General features: G+C 40.4%; 1 protein-coding gene across 2 annotated transcripts; it reads right to left on the bottom strand.

Annotated features, from left to right (window-relative positions):
• Positions 1 to 3,438: 3,438 nt before the first annotated feature.
• On the bottom strand, positions 3,439 to 8,992 carry anp32e (acidic (leucine-rich) nuclear phosphoprotein 32 family, member E). Of its 2 annotated transcripts, none has more exons than XM_043217752.1 (7): positions 8,811 to 8,992; positions 6,479 to 6,628; positions 6,019 to 6,141; positions 5,729 to 5,891; positions 5,457 to 5,581; positions 5,315 to 5,372; positions 3,439 to 5,233 (listed from the first exon to the last, which is right to left on the bottom strand). In XM_043217752.1, exons 1-7 carry the CDS (start codon positions 8,862 to 8,864, stop codon positions 5,154 to 5,156), a joined length of 753 nt encoding a protein of 250 aa, XP_043073687.1. In that variant the 5' UTR covers positions 8,865 to 8,992; the 3' UTR covers positions 3,439 to 5,153. The 2 variants fall into 2 exon arrangements, with proteins under 2 accessions (XP_043073687.1, XP_043073686.1); XM_043217751.1 differs by having other exon boundaries at positions 3,439 to 5,236; positions 8,811 to 8,991.
• Positions 8,993 to 16,465: the final 7,473 nt, after the last annotated feature.

Here is a 16,465-nt window from a genome sequence, read left to right as displayed (position 1 = left end):
TTTCCAGCTCCAAATTATATCTCTGTTTCCACCTTTCAACAATAACGCTGCTTCCTCCTTTTGAGAGAGGATTTTCCCCCGTGTTAGCGTTGTGCGGATGCTAGCAACAGAGCTAAAAATACATGCAGTTTTACTAATACCACATGATAAAACACAAACACGCTATATAGCGCTCTGGGAGAGCAAAGGCCTAAACCTAATGTGTCATTTCTTTCGGACCAGCGCACAGTGCACATGGCCACTTATAAAAATAACATGACAACAGAGAGCTTTTAGAGAGATGCTGGGCTTTGCATATTTAAAGGATGAGCCACGCCACATGTAAACACTTGGACAATGAATGCAAAACTTACTCTTTTCACGATACTGTTGGACAGTTTGTAGAACAGCCTCGATATAAAATAGTTAGTTCAACATGCATTTTAATGCATGTTCGGTTTTTGCATGAATAAACAACCAGGCCTATCTGTACTTTTGTGCTGTACATCCTATTTAATTAATCATTTCCTCTCGAACACTTCCTTCAATCTTTTTCAGCAGATAAAAGTAAAGGGGATTTAGCCATAATTGCAGGTTGTGCTTCTGTCCCGATCACTTGAACCCCGGGCTAATAACAGCTGGTGCTGTGTGCCCTCTCATGTTTAATTCATGTAGCACACTGTAAGGATGATTATAGCTTCGGAAAATGAATAAAGACCCTAAATTACCGATACTGGTAGTTCAGTGTCTCCATATACTCCCTGTTTCTCTCAGCGCAGTGATGTCTATGACCTCCGTTCAGCGTAGAGTGCAGTTTGCGAATCAATGAAAATGACTAACTAACTCCATGATTTTTATGAAATAATGACTAGTCGTTTTAAGGTTAAGCAAACTGCATGGCGTTGTTTAAAGTCTAAAAAGGGTTTAATAGAGTAATAGCTGTTTATTGTCACCTGCATCCTTCTGGAAGATCTGGGCCAAAGCAGCATTGAAAACAAAGCAAACCTGGAAAAGAGGACATTTTGTCAGTTATAAGTGTGTCAATTGTATTTATACTAAATACAACAAAGCACCTCAACTGTACATTGTACAGGGGCTTGAATCACAATTATTTACGTTCATTTATGAACCGTTCAAATGATAATAAATCAGACTTTTCAATGCTAAATATGATAGAGAAGACCTTTAATGATACATTTTTAATGTTATAAATGAGAAAAGGAGGAGAAAAATTATATTTGGACCTTAATTAATTTTTTTAATGATTTGATTTATATAATAATATAATAATTATAATAATATAACAATATCAAACTCTCTTGCCATGTATGCAAAAACTGTTTTCAAATCAAAGTCTGCCTCAGATTAATGATAACAAAATGGTTTTACAAAAAAGTGAGATTACAGTGGTTCAAATTCCTGTTTGTTGTGTGTATAGTGTATCGGCACACCACTTGTTTTTTATTCACTCACCTCGGGCACCTTTTGGATTTTATGGTTTTATTAAATATCTGATGTAAGGCACATAAAAGCATTGTCAATATAAAAGTTTCCCCTGGGAGCAATAGAGATGTTATGTCACATAACAAAAGCTAAATGGCTACTCATCATAACCGCTCATCAGATCTTGGCCATTCACTGCATTGACTCCTTTTAAGGCTTACAGAGGCTCGGGCTTCCTGATTGGATGCTCCAGCTCATCAGCTGCTGTGGGGGTTGAGGCAGTCTGAACATGGATGAGCTGTAGGCTGTGTGTGTGTGTGTGTGTGTGTGTGTGTGCAGATTCATCTAAGCTGTAATGTACATGAGCACTGCTGAAACATTCTGTGTTGAAGCACTCTTTTGGTGTGGTGTGTGTAATACAGTATACATCACAAACTGACTCTGCGTTCAGACATCATAAAACATTACTGTCCTCTGTGCGGGAAAATCCAAAGATGCAGTGATCTGACTGAGTTTATTGTTGCGAATAGTCAAAAACTACGATAACAGGGGTTTATTAAAATGATTAAAGCCTTTAAACCTTCTTAGGTATAGGTATAAGATGATAATGTAGGGATGATTATGCGCCCAAGAGAAAACATGCATTACTTGTAGATTAGCTCCCTCAAGTGGTGCCAAGGCCATGTTACAGTGAAGGAATAAGAATGCGTTTTGTTGGTGTTTTTTTTTTTTTTTAGTGTTGCTATGGAATGCAGATGAGAAAATAACATGAAAAATATACACTCGTCAGCGAATGCCACGAACTCTTATGTGATAATCAAAGTCAAGGGGTATTTTAAACTAAACTATTTTTCATTTTGAATTCATGATGGTAATAAAAAATGTTGTAAAAGTTTGATGTGAGACAGGCCTGATTGTTGGCAGCTATAGAAGCGTGGGCTTTTTTCTATCTTTCTTTTTTAAACTCGTCGGTGTTGTCTGTACTATGCCTTAAAATGTTGGCCACAGACCAGCCATTACACAAAAGCTGCAAACAGTACTTTTCCAAAAAGAGAAAATGAAAGCAATAAAGGAGATTAATGAATTAATTTATAAGAACTACAATGTATTTTAAATGTATTGATCTGTTTGCTAATTTATTTGGTCTATTTTTGTGTTTTAATGCGCTGTATGGCTGCCTTAACCACAACCACATCCACAACCTATTAATACATTAGTCAAAGCCAATCTTCAGCACTTTCTCAGACTTCTCTACAGCTTGTCTTAGATCTCTTTTATAAACAACTACAGAATGAATGCTCTCTCTGCCTAAGTTCTGATTGGGCAAGACAGATATTTATGCTCGCTATATCTGGCCCCCCGCTATACATAAAGGCCACAACCTTGATGTGGTGTCCATGCTGACAGATATAAAAGTTCATGTTACATTCTGGTCTCAAATTAAATAGTATTTCATTTTCTCTGTAGTCAGTGAAATAAAAGATATTTGCATTCACTGCCATTGATTCTATGAATTTAGTATTGTTCAGTTTCAGTTGTCTTGTTTTTTACTACTAATAATCACCTAATGAACTACTCTCACTTATCAAATCTATGCATAATTAATGTGCATCACAGTGACTCCACCCTCCCACTGTTGCAGCTGTATTTCTATTGGCTGGATGCTGATGGCTTTACCCCTGATTAATTAATGACACTTTTGGTAACTCTGTCTGTTGATCACATGCCACACCCCTTTCCACTATGCTCTGCTGCTTAAAGTTTGTGTAGTACATGAATAATAAATTATCTAAGTAGGAGGCTTTGCAGATGGCAGTGCGGTATAAAATTAAAGTTCGGAGGCCTGTGGAGCTCAAGCACAAAAAAAAAAAAAAAAAAAAAAAAAAGTTACACTTGCTAGGACTTGTGAAATTATATTACAAATCTATACGACGGTCTACACACACTATGCATATATAATATTTATATATGCAAAGTTTTATAAAACCAAAAAAATAAATCGAAACCACAAGGAAATTATGGTGAAAGGTTTTTCCTTTATTTTCCACATCAAACTTACACCAGGTTGCATTCATTTTAAGGGTTTTATAAATCTTTCAAATTTATCTAAAAAAATGATTGAAACATCACTGCAATTTTTATCAGAACACATTTTTCTATCAACTCCAGGGACATTAAAAACAGTGCTTCTTCACCCATGTTTGAGGCTTCCAGACAGTTCATGGGTCTCAGTTTGAGAAAAATCACAAATTGCGTAATCAAATTACCGAACTCTTTAGCAGACAAACGTCCATCTTTGAACAACATCCCATGTCATTTTAATAATCAAAAGGACAATTCACTCATTCATTACAACTAACTCAAATGGAGCTCATAATTGGACAAAGGAGCTTGCAAACTTAAAAAAAACCTGACAGAAAAAAACCCTAAACAACCCATTAAAACAAAACATCAAAATCCAACAAAACTAAAATCCTTTAGAGAGAGGTTTACAGCACATAAAACCCCAAATACAACACTCGCACAACAACCAAGTACTTGATATTTAAACAGGTGACCTGCGTGTATGTAAGTCCTTTGACATGTGCTTTGTATTAAAACAACTGACCAAACAGATTAGTTAAAAAAAGAAAAGGAAAATAAAACAACCTGTTGAAACAGATACTATATACATATTGCCATACGAACATTAGATTAAAGGTATTACTCTGTAAAATACCTCAACGAAAGGTAGAAACTAACCTGTTTCCACAGCAAGACAAAGGTAGAAAGGTACTCAAGGGTACTGTTTAATCCAACAAAGCTGTTAAACCTGAACATCGTGAGAAATTTCCAGCAATGGCATTTCTCTTAAAAATGAACAAATCTCGATTTTTTTTTTTAACGTCTAAGATGACATCTTGTCAAAAATAAGTGACTTCTGCATAAAATGTGAGGAAGGGCGAACTGCTCATAGGTTACACATGATTGATCTCTTTATTAAAAAACTACTTTTGAGTTTAAAACGGAAATTTGATTTTGCCAACCTACAGCTTGACTCCCCATCTTTGCTCAATTTACATCACATTTACATACATCACGCTTTAAAATTCACAAGATCACATACCATCTGGTCTGCCTACGTGAGCCTGATCTACAAGAAAAGCTGAACCAAGTGGAGACCATCCCATATAAAGAGTCTGACACAAGATCCTTGGCAGCGATTGGTTGATCCAGGAACAAAGGGGTTGACGGTCGGGGGGGGGGGATTGGCTTGCTGCTCCGTGTTGGGCCGAGAACGAGACCTGGAGAGGTAGATGAGGAGCAGGAAACGCTCTGCCTCCTCACAGAGGCCTTGGGGAGCAGGAGTTTGTGGATTTTGACAAACGTATGCTGCCGCCTCCTCTCAGTGGTGAAATCCTAGCGCTGCCTCAAACGGGCTGTTCAACAGCTTCTTTACAATCGGGAAAATCTCAAATCTCACGCCCTTGCCAACCTCCCTGTGCCCACCCCCTGATGACACCGATTTACGCGTTGGGAATAAACTTGGAATGGCTATAAATGAATTATCAATAAACCCCTTTTATATAGTGTAATATATAATGTATTTATAAAAGAAAACACTTAGCCTCTACAGTGATTTATCTATGGTTTTACAAAGAGAGAAAAAAAAAAAACAATCTGCAAGATCACGGTCTTTTTCAGGGTTGATCTACACCTTGGACGTTGTTTCCAAGAAGTCGAGCAATGGGTTAGTCGTCGTCCTCATCGTCATCCTCGCCCTCATCTTCAGCTTCCCTCTTTCGCTTCTCTCCTCGAACCTCGGCGTCTTCTTCTGCACAAAATGCAGGCATTAAAAAGCAGTTCGACACAAGACAAGCTCACAATGTCCGGCTGCGTGATTAACTCTTACCCTCTCCTTCTTCCTCCTCCTCTTCCTCTTCTACATAGTCGCCATCATCTTCTTCATCCTGTTATAGAAACCTGTCGTTACCTAGCTCTAACGTTTTGGAAAACTGGTTGTGAATGTTAAAAACAGCTGTGAGATAAATCACCTGAATATCCTCTTTCATTAGGTAGGACAGTCCAACCTCTCCACCCTCTGAGCCTTCCTCATCCTCCTCCTCTTCCTCGTATTCTCCCAGCTGCCCTGCTCCTTCCTCGCCATCCTCATCATCATCTGCATAAAAGTAACAAATAGTGACTTGATGCAACACTTATCTCGTTTACTTTGCACCGTATGAATAGCTAACCCTTATTTATCCATGGGATGATCATCAAAACCTGCAAAAAACAAAACAAGCAAGAGCTTAATTATGGTTTTTACCGTCATCATCAGCCTCGGAGTCTGGAGCTTCATTGTCTTCTGCATCAAAGCCATCCAGGTATGTGACCTGAGGCAGCAGCTCAAAGATGCTTTCCCTGTAGTCCTCCAACGTAGTGATCTCACAGTTGAACAGATCCAAACTTTTCAGGTTCTTTAGGTTTTGCTGAGGAAAAGCACGTCATGCATAAAGATGAACCACCTGACTTTGCATTAACTGTACCTTCAATTAAAAAAATTTAATAAAATAAGAGATATGTTGTAGCGTCAGTGTAAATGTATCAGGGTTTTACCAGGGCTTCCAGTGTGCTGAGTTCTTTGATCTTGTTGCCGCTCAAATTAAGGTAAGTCAGGTTGGCGCATTTCTCCGCAAGCGTCTCCAGTGACCCTGAGATGTTGTTATCACTCAGCTCCAACTGTAGCAAAGAGAATTACTCTTAAAATTAACTTAACACACTGAAAAGTTTGAAACAAATAATAAATCCCGTTACACAATTTGACCGAGTAATACTAACATTTCTAAGTCCGTTTACAACTACACTTATTCATCACGGACGATTTTCAGCGTCACACTTAAGTTTCCTTTGGACATTCTCCATCCATTTTTGTGCACTTTAATAATACAACGTGTCTGCATTAATATGTAAACTGTGTTAGGGTGTCCGTTTTCTACATTCAGTTTAAAACGCAGCAGTATTCCCGTTGAGAACAGTCTTGTCTAGCGTGTGCTGAACGCCTGTTCTCTTGACTAACCTTCCTTAATTTTGGCAGTGCGGGTAGTTTGGCCAGAGAGGTGAGACCCACGTTGACCATGCTGAGGAACTCCAGTTCCTTAAACTCATCTGTCAGGCCTTCGATCTCACCATCGCTTGAGCGACAGTTATCTACCACCAGCTCTGCTACCTGAAAGAGAGACACACATAGTTAGGACACGTTAAACTGGTAAAGCTGCAACATTTGACAACTGCTGACATAACCGATAGTGGCGGTCTGTACGGTAGCCCGTCAAATGATAAGCTTTTTTTCTTTCAGTTTCTGTATGAGTTTTATTACATGCTGAGGTTAAGGGCTTGACATCACTTCTACTAGTGGTAGCGCGCGGTACTGCAATAACAATGAGCGTTTTCAAACAGGTTTCTTAACCCCGCCCCCTCCTATTTGTCGGGAAAACATAGCCCCGCCTCTTTGCTAGGCTGGACTACTCAAAGTAACAATACTTACAATTACAATACAATAATTTAAACTTTTTGGGGAAAGCAAAATAAATGCCTTTAAAATAATATTTTATTTCATATTAAATAATAATAAAAAAACTTCTTTATGGGTACTGTAAAAATGTAAACAACCTTGATGAATATCTGCCCCAAAGAATGAAGCAATTAAACTTAAAAACCCGACATTATTTACAATAAATAGAAATAGTGTTTGTGGGATTTAAATAACGCAGTGTTCTTCCTATATATCCTGCGCGTGCAAACAGTAGTGCGCTGCAGTCCTAAAATTTAAATATTCAATAACTTGTTGCCCTTGCGAGGAAAGATACGACATCTTTCAGCACGTGACGTGCGTGCAGTGTGGTCTCGGTAACGCTTCCACCCCCTTTATCGCCTAGGAGTCGCGATGAACGCGCTGCCAGCGTCTCACAGGATTTTTCGGAACGCGCGCGCGCCAGTAATATTTTGCTCTCGTCCTCGCGCCGCTGACGCAAGATGCGCCCGAGTTAAAAGCCACGCGTCGTTTATACACGGAGCATTAACTCGAGCTCGTGTAAAAGATCCCATCCATCTCAGAAACCCCCCATTCAAAAGAAGCGTGCGTCTCCGCTTCGGTTCAGGCAAGCCTACGATAATCTACTAAAATCGGAGGGAGGAAGGGGGGCTCGCCCCTTCACCATCTGCCACATTCCTTCAATTAATAAAACAGTGACGGATCTGCTTCATGAAGCCGAATGCACGCCGTTTACAGTCAGTGATAAATAATGTTATATAATAACGCCATTAACGTAGCCACGGAGTAAAACGGCAACTTGTTTTTTTTTAACCGCATCCGTCGAGCGACTATTTCGAGCTCCACGCGCCAATTACTCCGCTCCACGCGGCACGTAAGCACGGTGAATCAGAAACCGCTCTCCTCCGGCGACTAAAACGCCACAAAACGCCGTCATTTGCGCCTGAACTATTGATGCAACAAAATGACTTCCACTCCCCGCCCGTCAACGCGGAGACTCGAGCAGCTCTCACACACACCATCCTCACCACACACACACACACACAGCGAGGCGCTGCGGAAGCCACGAACGCGGCTTAATTATACCGTTTGACCCGACATTCGCTCGATATGTGCTCGTGCACTTAAACCCTGAACTTAAACGGCTCTGGGGGTCTTAGGAGGAAGACCGAAGGCGAGCGCCCCTGAATGACTAGAGTCGGAGAGTAAGATGTCCGCCTTTGGAAGAAAGTGCTCGTTTTACTAGGTTAGAGAAGCCATGGCGAGGTACGCGTCGGCATAGCGCGCCTACAATAAACTTTTTAGGCGATAAGACGAAGCGTTCGCTCGCGTGGACGGTCGGGCTGTAAAAGCGTATCGTTTCGTTTTAATTCGCACGGTTTCTCCTCGGAAGCGAGAACGCCGTCTTATCGGGGGGAGCATAATAACGTCGTTAACCGTGCTGGACGTCACTTGTTGAGTGATAAAAAACCGCCTCCGAGCCATCAAAATTAAAACCGGCCTTAAAAACTGAAGTGCATTATTTTGAGGTTCTAGTTGGGACGCCCACAACGACATGTCCAACGCAATGGCGAAGGAGAGACCATGTAACGTTAACGAGTTCACAAAAGATTCAGCAAGAGTTTCGCGTGCTCACAAACCGATTATACCGACTGCTCGTTTTTAAACGGTCTCTGTACGTGCGTTCCGTGGCGCGTCCATTCGCGGCTAAAAGTCGCGTTCGCATCCTTTTAGGCGCCCATGTGGTGCTGCCATTCAGCGGAGTCCACTGACTCTTCCTAACGTGCGGGACGGACAGGTTGAGAAACTAACATCATTTCGCGCTGCCGTGAAAAAAATAAATAATTAAAGCGCTCACCTCCGCTGGAGTTCTGTTCCTCAGCTCTAAACTGATCCTCTTCTTCATCTCCATTTTTGTTGGCGATCGCTGCACTCGTTCAGACGGTTTAAAGAAAAAAAAATTCAGAAACTCCGGAGCGCGGACCAACGGCTCGGCTATCTTCAATGGCTGCCGTTCTCTAACTGATCCTCCATGATACCTCGCACCCAACCCCCTTCCCGAGGTCCCGCCCCCGCCGCGCCCTCATTGGCTCGTCGCTGTTTTCGAGCTCGCGATTGGCGGAACGGCCCGTCGCTCAGACGGATCACGCTTATCAACATAATCGGTCTTTGTAGACAGACGCGATTGGCTGGAAATACGCGCGCAGTAGATTTTAGACGGGTCGGCGAGGACGTCAGTATGAAGCTTTCAAACTGTAAATCCGCCCATTCTTTGTTCTCATTGGCGCCTGGAAGCGATGTCCGTGTCCTTTAATACTCCAGTAAACCGAAATCAATTTGGAGACCAGGTTAAAATTATGTATTTTAAAGAGTCTGAAGTGAACATTAACGTATGAGATTAAAAGAAACAATGACAAAATTTGATATTGATGTATGCTCTCATTTTACTTGCAGGCAAATGCACGCGTTTTGCATTGTTTTAAACAAGTGATCTCATAATACTCTCAAAGACCTAGTATCTTCCATACAATAATTCCACAAAATGGCTGACCATAAACCCAGACAGTCATGGTGGCTTAAAGGCTGCGCGCTCGCCGCGCCATCTGTCCCATGTAACGCGCTGCTGATCGCTTTTCCGCACAACTCGCAAAGGCCCGCTTCGGCTGGGTAGAGGACCGGCGGGCCACTGCCGTTTCAAACTAATAAAATGCACGATCCAAATTTATTCCAAAATGTCTACACTCATTTCAAAAGAGCTTAAAAACAAAGACCGTCCCCACCTCAGACGGAAATAAGCCCTGGTGTAAAATGAACGCTTTCAGCAATGTGCATTAGTGCAGTACACCAAGGTGACCACCAGGGCTTCATGGCACACTGACCCTGAAATGGAATGGACACCACAACAGATCTCCTAAGCTGATTTATCCAGGCTGCCAGAGAAGAAGTGAATAATCTTTTGCATAAAACAGTCATTAGTATAGATTGCGTGTTTGTTTATTTGTGGCAAGTGATAAATACATCCCAAACAGTATGAGAAATTAACTTTTTTTCTTTTTGAAATGAAGGTAAATTGGTTTTAGAAGCAAATTAGATTTTAGGGGATTACTTACCTCTATGTTTGCACATGTTTCTGAATATATAAAACATATATATATATATATAAATTTTTCCTGAGCCCTGGCCAGTATGTCATCCTGCCCTCAAATACAAATTTACCCAGCAGATAAAACCCCTAATGTATCAGTTTTATAGATAGGCTGTGATATAACATATAACATCCTGTGTTTAAGATGCCCAGTTGTTGTTGTTATTTCTGTATGCAAACAACAGACAGCTCATAGGAAGCCCAGGATTTAGATGCTCGGCTGAAGCAGGCAAGACAGGAAACAGGAAATGCTCTAGTAAAGTGGAAGCGGATAAAATGCAGTAAAAACTCCGCTCGGGACTTCTATTTCGATCTCATTTTTTCATTAGAAGCGTGCTTTAGCTTGCGAGTAGCGTGTATAAAGTTTTGATCTCTTACATTATTATACGCAGAACGTGACAACTGAACGTTTTTTTTTTTTTTTTTATCGCGCACGAGAACTCGACGGGAGGCGAATTGGATAAACGCTGAAAAACAGTGCCATAAAAAGTCCGCTAGATGGCACAAAGTGCAAGGACACGGCAGAAACCAGTTAAGACTGGTTAGGACCGCTTGCGAGCCTCGCGGCTTTGTTGGAAACTGCCGCTAGATGGCGCGCTAGAGCTTTGCACAGGCGTGTTTAAATGCGCATGCAACACTACAAGCCATGCACTGCGTGTTTTAGCGTGTTAATACATTTTTTTTAACACAAGCACTTAAGCCTCTTTAAGACGTCGTACAGGTGATGCAAGACTGTGACTTGGGTTAACTAGTGACGGGTAAAACGCATTGTGCTTGAACCCAGCAACATCTCTTGCTTGACCTTGATTGAGGGCCATTGTCACATCTTCTCAATGTTTCCTGAAACCTTTTGTCCTCCGGCTGCATGGTGGCCTGCTGAGGGGGGGCAGACAGATGGGGGAGAGGGTTTCACGTTCAGGCAAGAATAATGGGAGCCACACACTAGCGTATTCTCATGCAAAGAACACAATGGGCCAACGGCAATCAGGCAGCCCTGGGAATCCCTAACAAGTGTTTAATACTGGAGTGATTGAGAGAAATACACCACCAAGCACAAAAGACAGACCCAAGAGGCTCAAGACAGACGTTTCGGACTACGAGTGTGGAGAGAATTCAGAGCAATTAGTCAGTCGTTAAAATGGAGAACATTACATTCTGCTGGAAATCCTGTCTCGTGAATGTCTTATGAATTAAAATAGCCTTTATTACGGTGTGGCAAACCGTATTATTAGAATCCGTGTCACTCGGGCACAAACAGAGTTGCTCTAACGAAGCAGGCAAAACAATAATACGAAGTTCTGGATTTGGTTAAAAATAACAAAAAGTATGCGAGCCGTTTAATTGGATCCAGGTGTCGCTGCCAGCCCACACGGACAAGGTCAAGTGTGCGTGGGTTTGTGGGATTCGAAGCGGTCGGCTGTAGAGGTTTGGGATATGATACCAAATCCTGGGAAAACGCTGCCTTATTTAGGACAACCCTGTGTAAATCACGAGCACAGATGAAAAAAGTGAACAGAATCTGGGAAGTGCTGTTAGCACGACTAATACAGTGCTTAGATGAACTGTAAAAATGCACTTTGAGGGCATTGGGTAGCCTAGATAAGAGGAAATAAAAGCTTATGCCTAAGTGACGTCTAAGGAGATGTTAGTAAACAAGATGAAATTATCATGTTATTTTCAGACGTTAAAAGGCAGCCTGTAATATTTTTGCAGGCTGCTGGATTCAACACTGTCCATTCATCATATGCCGCGGCCGGAGAGGAAGACTTATTTCACGTGGCTTCAGTCTTTTATGCTGTGTAAAAGAACATATTCCATTATAAAGGGACTGTGATCACACATGAGCAGCATCCGTACTAGTGTTCACAAAGGGTTTATGTCTCAGTACGTCACACCCTGCAGTAACATGTAAAGGATCGTGAGGGTGTGTTTGTGAGTGTGTCAGGGAGCATGCTCCACGTGTCGAGGGAGGTTTCCTACATTGCTTGAATTATGACAAATGTGTGTATAACCAAATGCTTGACGCTTGGTCTGTTTTTTGCTCTTGCAAGCTAAATTTAAAGAACTTTGAAGGAAAGAATGAACCCCCTTTCACTTTAGATCACTTTATTTATTTTTTTTACTATGTGTGACATTTTGAAATCTAGGAAAGTGTTGAGGATTAACTAACTGACTAATTGACGGACTGAACTGCATTCGCAGTATCTCAGATTATTTTGAAACTTTCTGCCATCAAGATGCTTTTTTTCCAGCGATAAGAGGTGCGGAGAAACCAAACGAAATCGCTTTTTACAAAACGCAGAACAAAAACACTCTCAGCTCGCTTACTGTCATATGCTGCATATAAGTCTGATTCATTTTAATAAAGTAGTTCATCTTAAACGGTCCGCTCTGTCATATGAAGTGTTGGAAAGGCAGATTAATTTGTGAATGTGTCTGTTTGCCACAATGCCATTTACCTCTTTAAGGTTTTCTTTGTGGGTGTTTATTGTATTTATTGAAAAATCATCAGCTTATCTAAAATGGTTTGTTCATTCATTTATTGATTAAAAAAATACTAAGTTGATTTGTGCCAGTATAGGCCTACTAGGTCTTAATTATATATAAATTAGTTATATTAGTTAAAAAAAAAAAAACTGTCCAGTAGCTTCAATGTTAGTTACTTTTTGCAACTGTGTGCCGTTTGTTTAATCATTTTTGATTTTCTTGCATGACAGGTTTCACAGTGACTTCCTTCACTATGATCTTCATAAAAAAAATCTGTTCACACTTGCATCTTTGTCTTATTCAAAGACGTCTGAATGCCCTACGGTCATATGGATGAGTCAAATCAGATGATGCAATCGTCTTCCAGAAAATTCCCAATCCTTTTTAATAAGTCATCTTTCATTTGCTATAATTGCCTTGAAGCCCACAGCACAGAAACCATGAGACAGAGCAGCAGTGAACAGATCTAGGCTTTTATCAATGACCATCCAGTCATAAATTAAGAACTCGAGAGATGAACTGAGATATGTGTGAAGAAGATAAATTGACTTTAAAATGAATAAGCCCAGTTTGCGCCCAGATTCATTCTCCCCTTCCCCCTTTCCTGTTTCTTTTCCGTAATTTACTGCTCTCCGAGTCCACAAACACCTCCTAAAAACTCCCCACCATGAGCAAAAGCAATAGGAAAAAATGAAGACATCGTCAGTGGACACACAATCGACTTAATTTAGCTGCAGCTCCTTTTCTCTGGGAGTGTGATGTTATGGAGGTCATGTACAAATCAGTTCTAGAGAATGCAGGCTCTGTTTTTTTAAGCTTCACACGATGGTCATTCTGACCATAATCCATGGCTGATTTACAAAGGAAAAAGAACGTGAACCTGAACACTGTAAAGGTCAAGGACTGAGGTCCTCAGCTCCTCCTGTGGGGGACAAGAAGAATGCTGACTTGGGACTAAGCTTTTAACCATTCCTGAAATACATGAGAACCTATAACTCACTCTCAATCGGTGCATTTTTATCCCTATAAGAGCAAAAGAAACTTTAGTTTGGGAAAACAGTTGAAGAAAAAAAACATAATAATAATTCTTATTTTTAATCTTATTAATTGTTTTTTTTTCAATAGTTATATCAGTGTCTGTTCATTTCTGCTATTCTCATCCCACCCTCTTGTTTTCAAATCATGGCTATTAACCGCTCCGCTTGGAAATCATAATTTCTGCACGCTTATCCTACACATGTGGATGTTGCGCAGTCGTGTGGTTTTAACTGCTAACTGTCAATCATTTTTGCCTAAGCTGTAGTCCCAGACCATTTTTCTTGGTGAGCTCATTTCCTGCACATGCTTCCAGTTCGGGAAACGATGAGAACCAGAGATTTAGCAGGTACCCCAGACTTTGGCCTCTGTCCCTAATGTCTTTTTTTCCTATACCTCTCCGCGGACCCTGCTCTGTGGGTGGGTTTGGAGAAAAACCCCATAAACCCTAAATGCTCAAAACGCATCAGTTTGAACCAGCTTCACCTGTAAAAGCATCAACAGTCTAAAAGGGACTACTGAGACTCCAAACAATCAAATGCATGTATATATGTAAATGCAAAATATATTGTCAGAAAAAATTAAGCTATTCCACTTAATGCATTTTTGGCATCTTTTCTTTGGAGACAGTAACAAATACAACAGCGTATAGATTTTAGCATCTAAAACTCAGTGCAGTGATTCATCTAAGTATTAAATAACTGGTTTATGATGCACAAGGCTATATACTTCATGGAAAAGGGGGTTAAGTTTCTCCCAGCTGTGTCAACTGCATCCTCTCAATTAAACGTATGTTGTCTTGAGTCCCTGCTGCGTAACAAAAAGACTATTCTTATCACTTGAGAACATCTCTCCGTGCCAGCATTAAATGAATGATCTGCAGATGGAGGATAAGTGTAAACAGTCTGCTGCTCTCAGACTTTATTCTTGGCTTTCAGCAAGTAGCGCATTAAAAATATTAGATGTCGGACCAAATATTATGGGCATGTTTATCTGGTTTCAGATGTTGGAGCTTGTGTTTAACATCAGGGAAAGTGATTTTTTTTAAGTGTTTCATGTCTTTTTTCCCCCTGTTGTATGGTTGGTTATTTTTAATCTACCACCATGGAATGTGTTACGGCTTGTCATTTTAAATATATAACCATCCAGTAATGTAAATACATTAAACCTGTCATGACTTACTGCATCGTTTCTTGGCTCAACAGAATTGAAACTCATAGACCACCAATTGTGGCATAATGTTAATTAGCAACACAGTAATTTTAGCTCCTCCTCCTCTATTTCTTGCTTTACTTCTAAAAAAAAAAAATAAAAAATGTAGATGGCAGACTTGGCCAGTTTAAAAGGATTTATATGCAGAAATTAGATTTTTTAATGTCATAAATGCACTTTCAGAATTTTGATCAAATAAATTGTAAAAGTACAATAATGTAATTAGATCTAATTTTACACTGAAAAAGTTCAGTAATATATTTTTTCCAGTTTTTCCAGTAAGCAACAAAGTGAACTGAACCCAGAATACTGCTTTAATCTCGAACGATCAAGAGAAATTCACGCAGCAGAGAGTGAATGTATATGTAAGCGGTGCGTGATGGAGAATTCCTCACAGGTCTGTTCTTACAGCGTGCATGGAAAACAGCTTCTGGATCAGGGCCCAGATTCCATGCAAATGTTCTCTGCTAAACACTCACAAATGTTTTCTCCCACTGGCTTGTCCATTGTGGGACCTCACAGCCAGAGCAGCAGATCCGTCCCCGCTCCCGCGGGGGGTCCCTGGTGACCCCCGAGACTCATCTTCTCTCTGTTCTCACGTACACACATCCCATTTGATGCGCTGGTCAGCCATGCCCACGCTGAGATATCAGTGGGAGTGTGGATAACATCCCGCTCACATGTAAATCAAGGAAGAACCCCAGAAATTCACCCCCATTGGATAATGTTCACACAGCCTTTGCAACAAACACTCCTATTATGGTCCTATTAAAAGTTCAGGATATAAAAGTGGGTTTTATATTTCCCGCAAAACACTTAATCATGGAGTGCGATTCAGTACATAAAATTTACAAAAGAAAGCACTGCATTAGATGAAGCTGGATCTTTCTATAGGGGTAGGGAGTGAAGATATGAATCTCTAATCTCTTCTTTTCCCCCACTTATCCATCACCACAGAAATCCTATCCTATTTTTCCAGCATGCTTCACCATGGTGGCAATTCATATAAGTTTAACTTTTTTCAAAACAGCAATTTCTTACTAAATTTACTACAAAGGCCATAATCACGTAATGCGTGATTGAAAAACGAAATGCTTTGCTGAACACGGGATGCAAATGAACTAGTTAACGGTTTAAAACTATTTTTTTTTTTTTGGTAGGGGGTTCACCACTCTGTCAGTGTCAGATGTGAGCCAAAAATGTGTGACACACACATCCAGTTCCAATTCTTCTGTGAAAGCTTCCTTTTGACTTTCAGAACAGAATAATAGTACTGAATAAAACTAGCATTTGGGACAAAAAGTTATTTATTTATGATTGACACAACAGTTATTCAGCCTTTTAGCCAATCACTCCAACTGCAAATCCTCTAAAAGCACTTGCTTGCTTGTCTTTTTTTTAGGCAAAGGACCTCTTGATGTACAACATAGTGTTTGCATTGTATTTCAATTTGACATAATTTGAACATATTTTAAAAAAATGTTTGAAGAGCCAAATCTATGCTCGAAGTTAAATCCATAATGTTTATTGCATACATTATCCAAAAAATCTAAAAGTATTTAACACACAATGCATAGGCACCTGTGGCTCCTAATATAGCATTAAAAACAATCTTGAATGAAGGGCAGTAAGAC

This window comes from Puntigrus tetrazona, chromosome 19 (genome assembly GCF_018831695.1).
Source record: "Puntigrus tetrazona isolate hp1 chromosome 19, ASM1883169v1, whole genome shotgun sequence".
In the NCBI taxonomy this organism is placed as follows: Eukaryota; Metazoa; Chordata; class Actinopteri; order Cypriniformes; family Cyprinidae; genus Puntigrus; species Puntigrus tetrazona.
This window is presented reverse-complemented; position numbering and strand designations above follow the sequence as displayed.

Bases quoted from the DNA above. Each gene is read 5' to 3' on its own strand.
- anp32e (XM_043217751.1), bottom strand. From the start codon at position 8,864: ATGGAGATGAAGAAGAGGATCAGTTTAGAGCTGAGGAACAGAACTCCA. The intron at 6,629-8,810 runs GTGAGCGCTTTA...TCTCTCTTTCAG, and splicing joins GGAACAGAACTCCAGCGGAG to GTAGCAGAGCTGGTGGTAGA. The intron at 5,582-5,728 runs GTAAAAACCATA...ACTTTTATGCAG, and splicing joins CTCCGAGGCTGATGATGACG to ATGATGATGAGGATGGCGAG.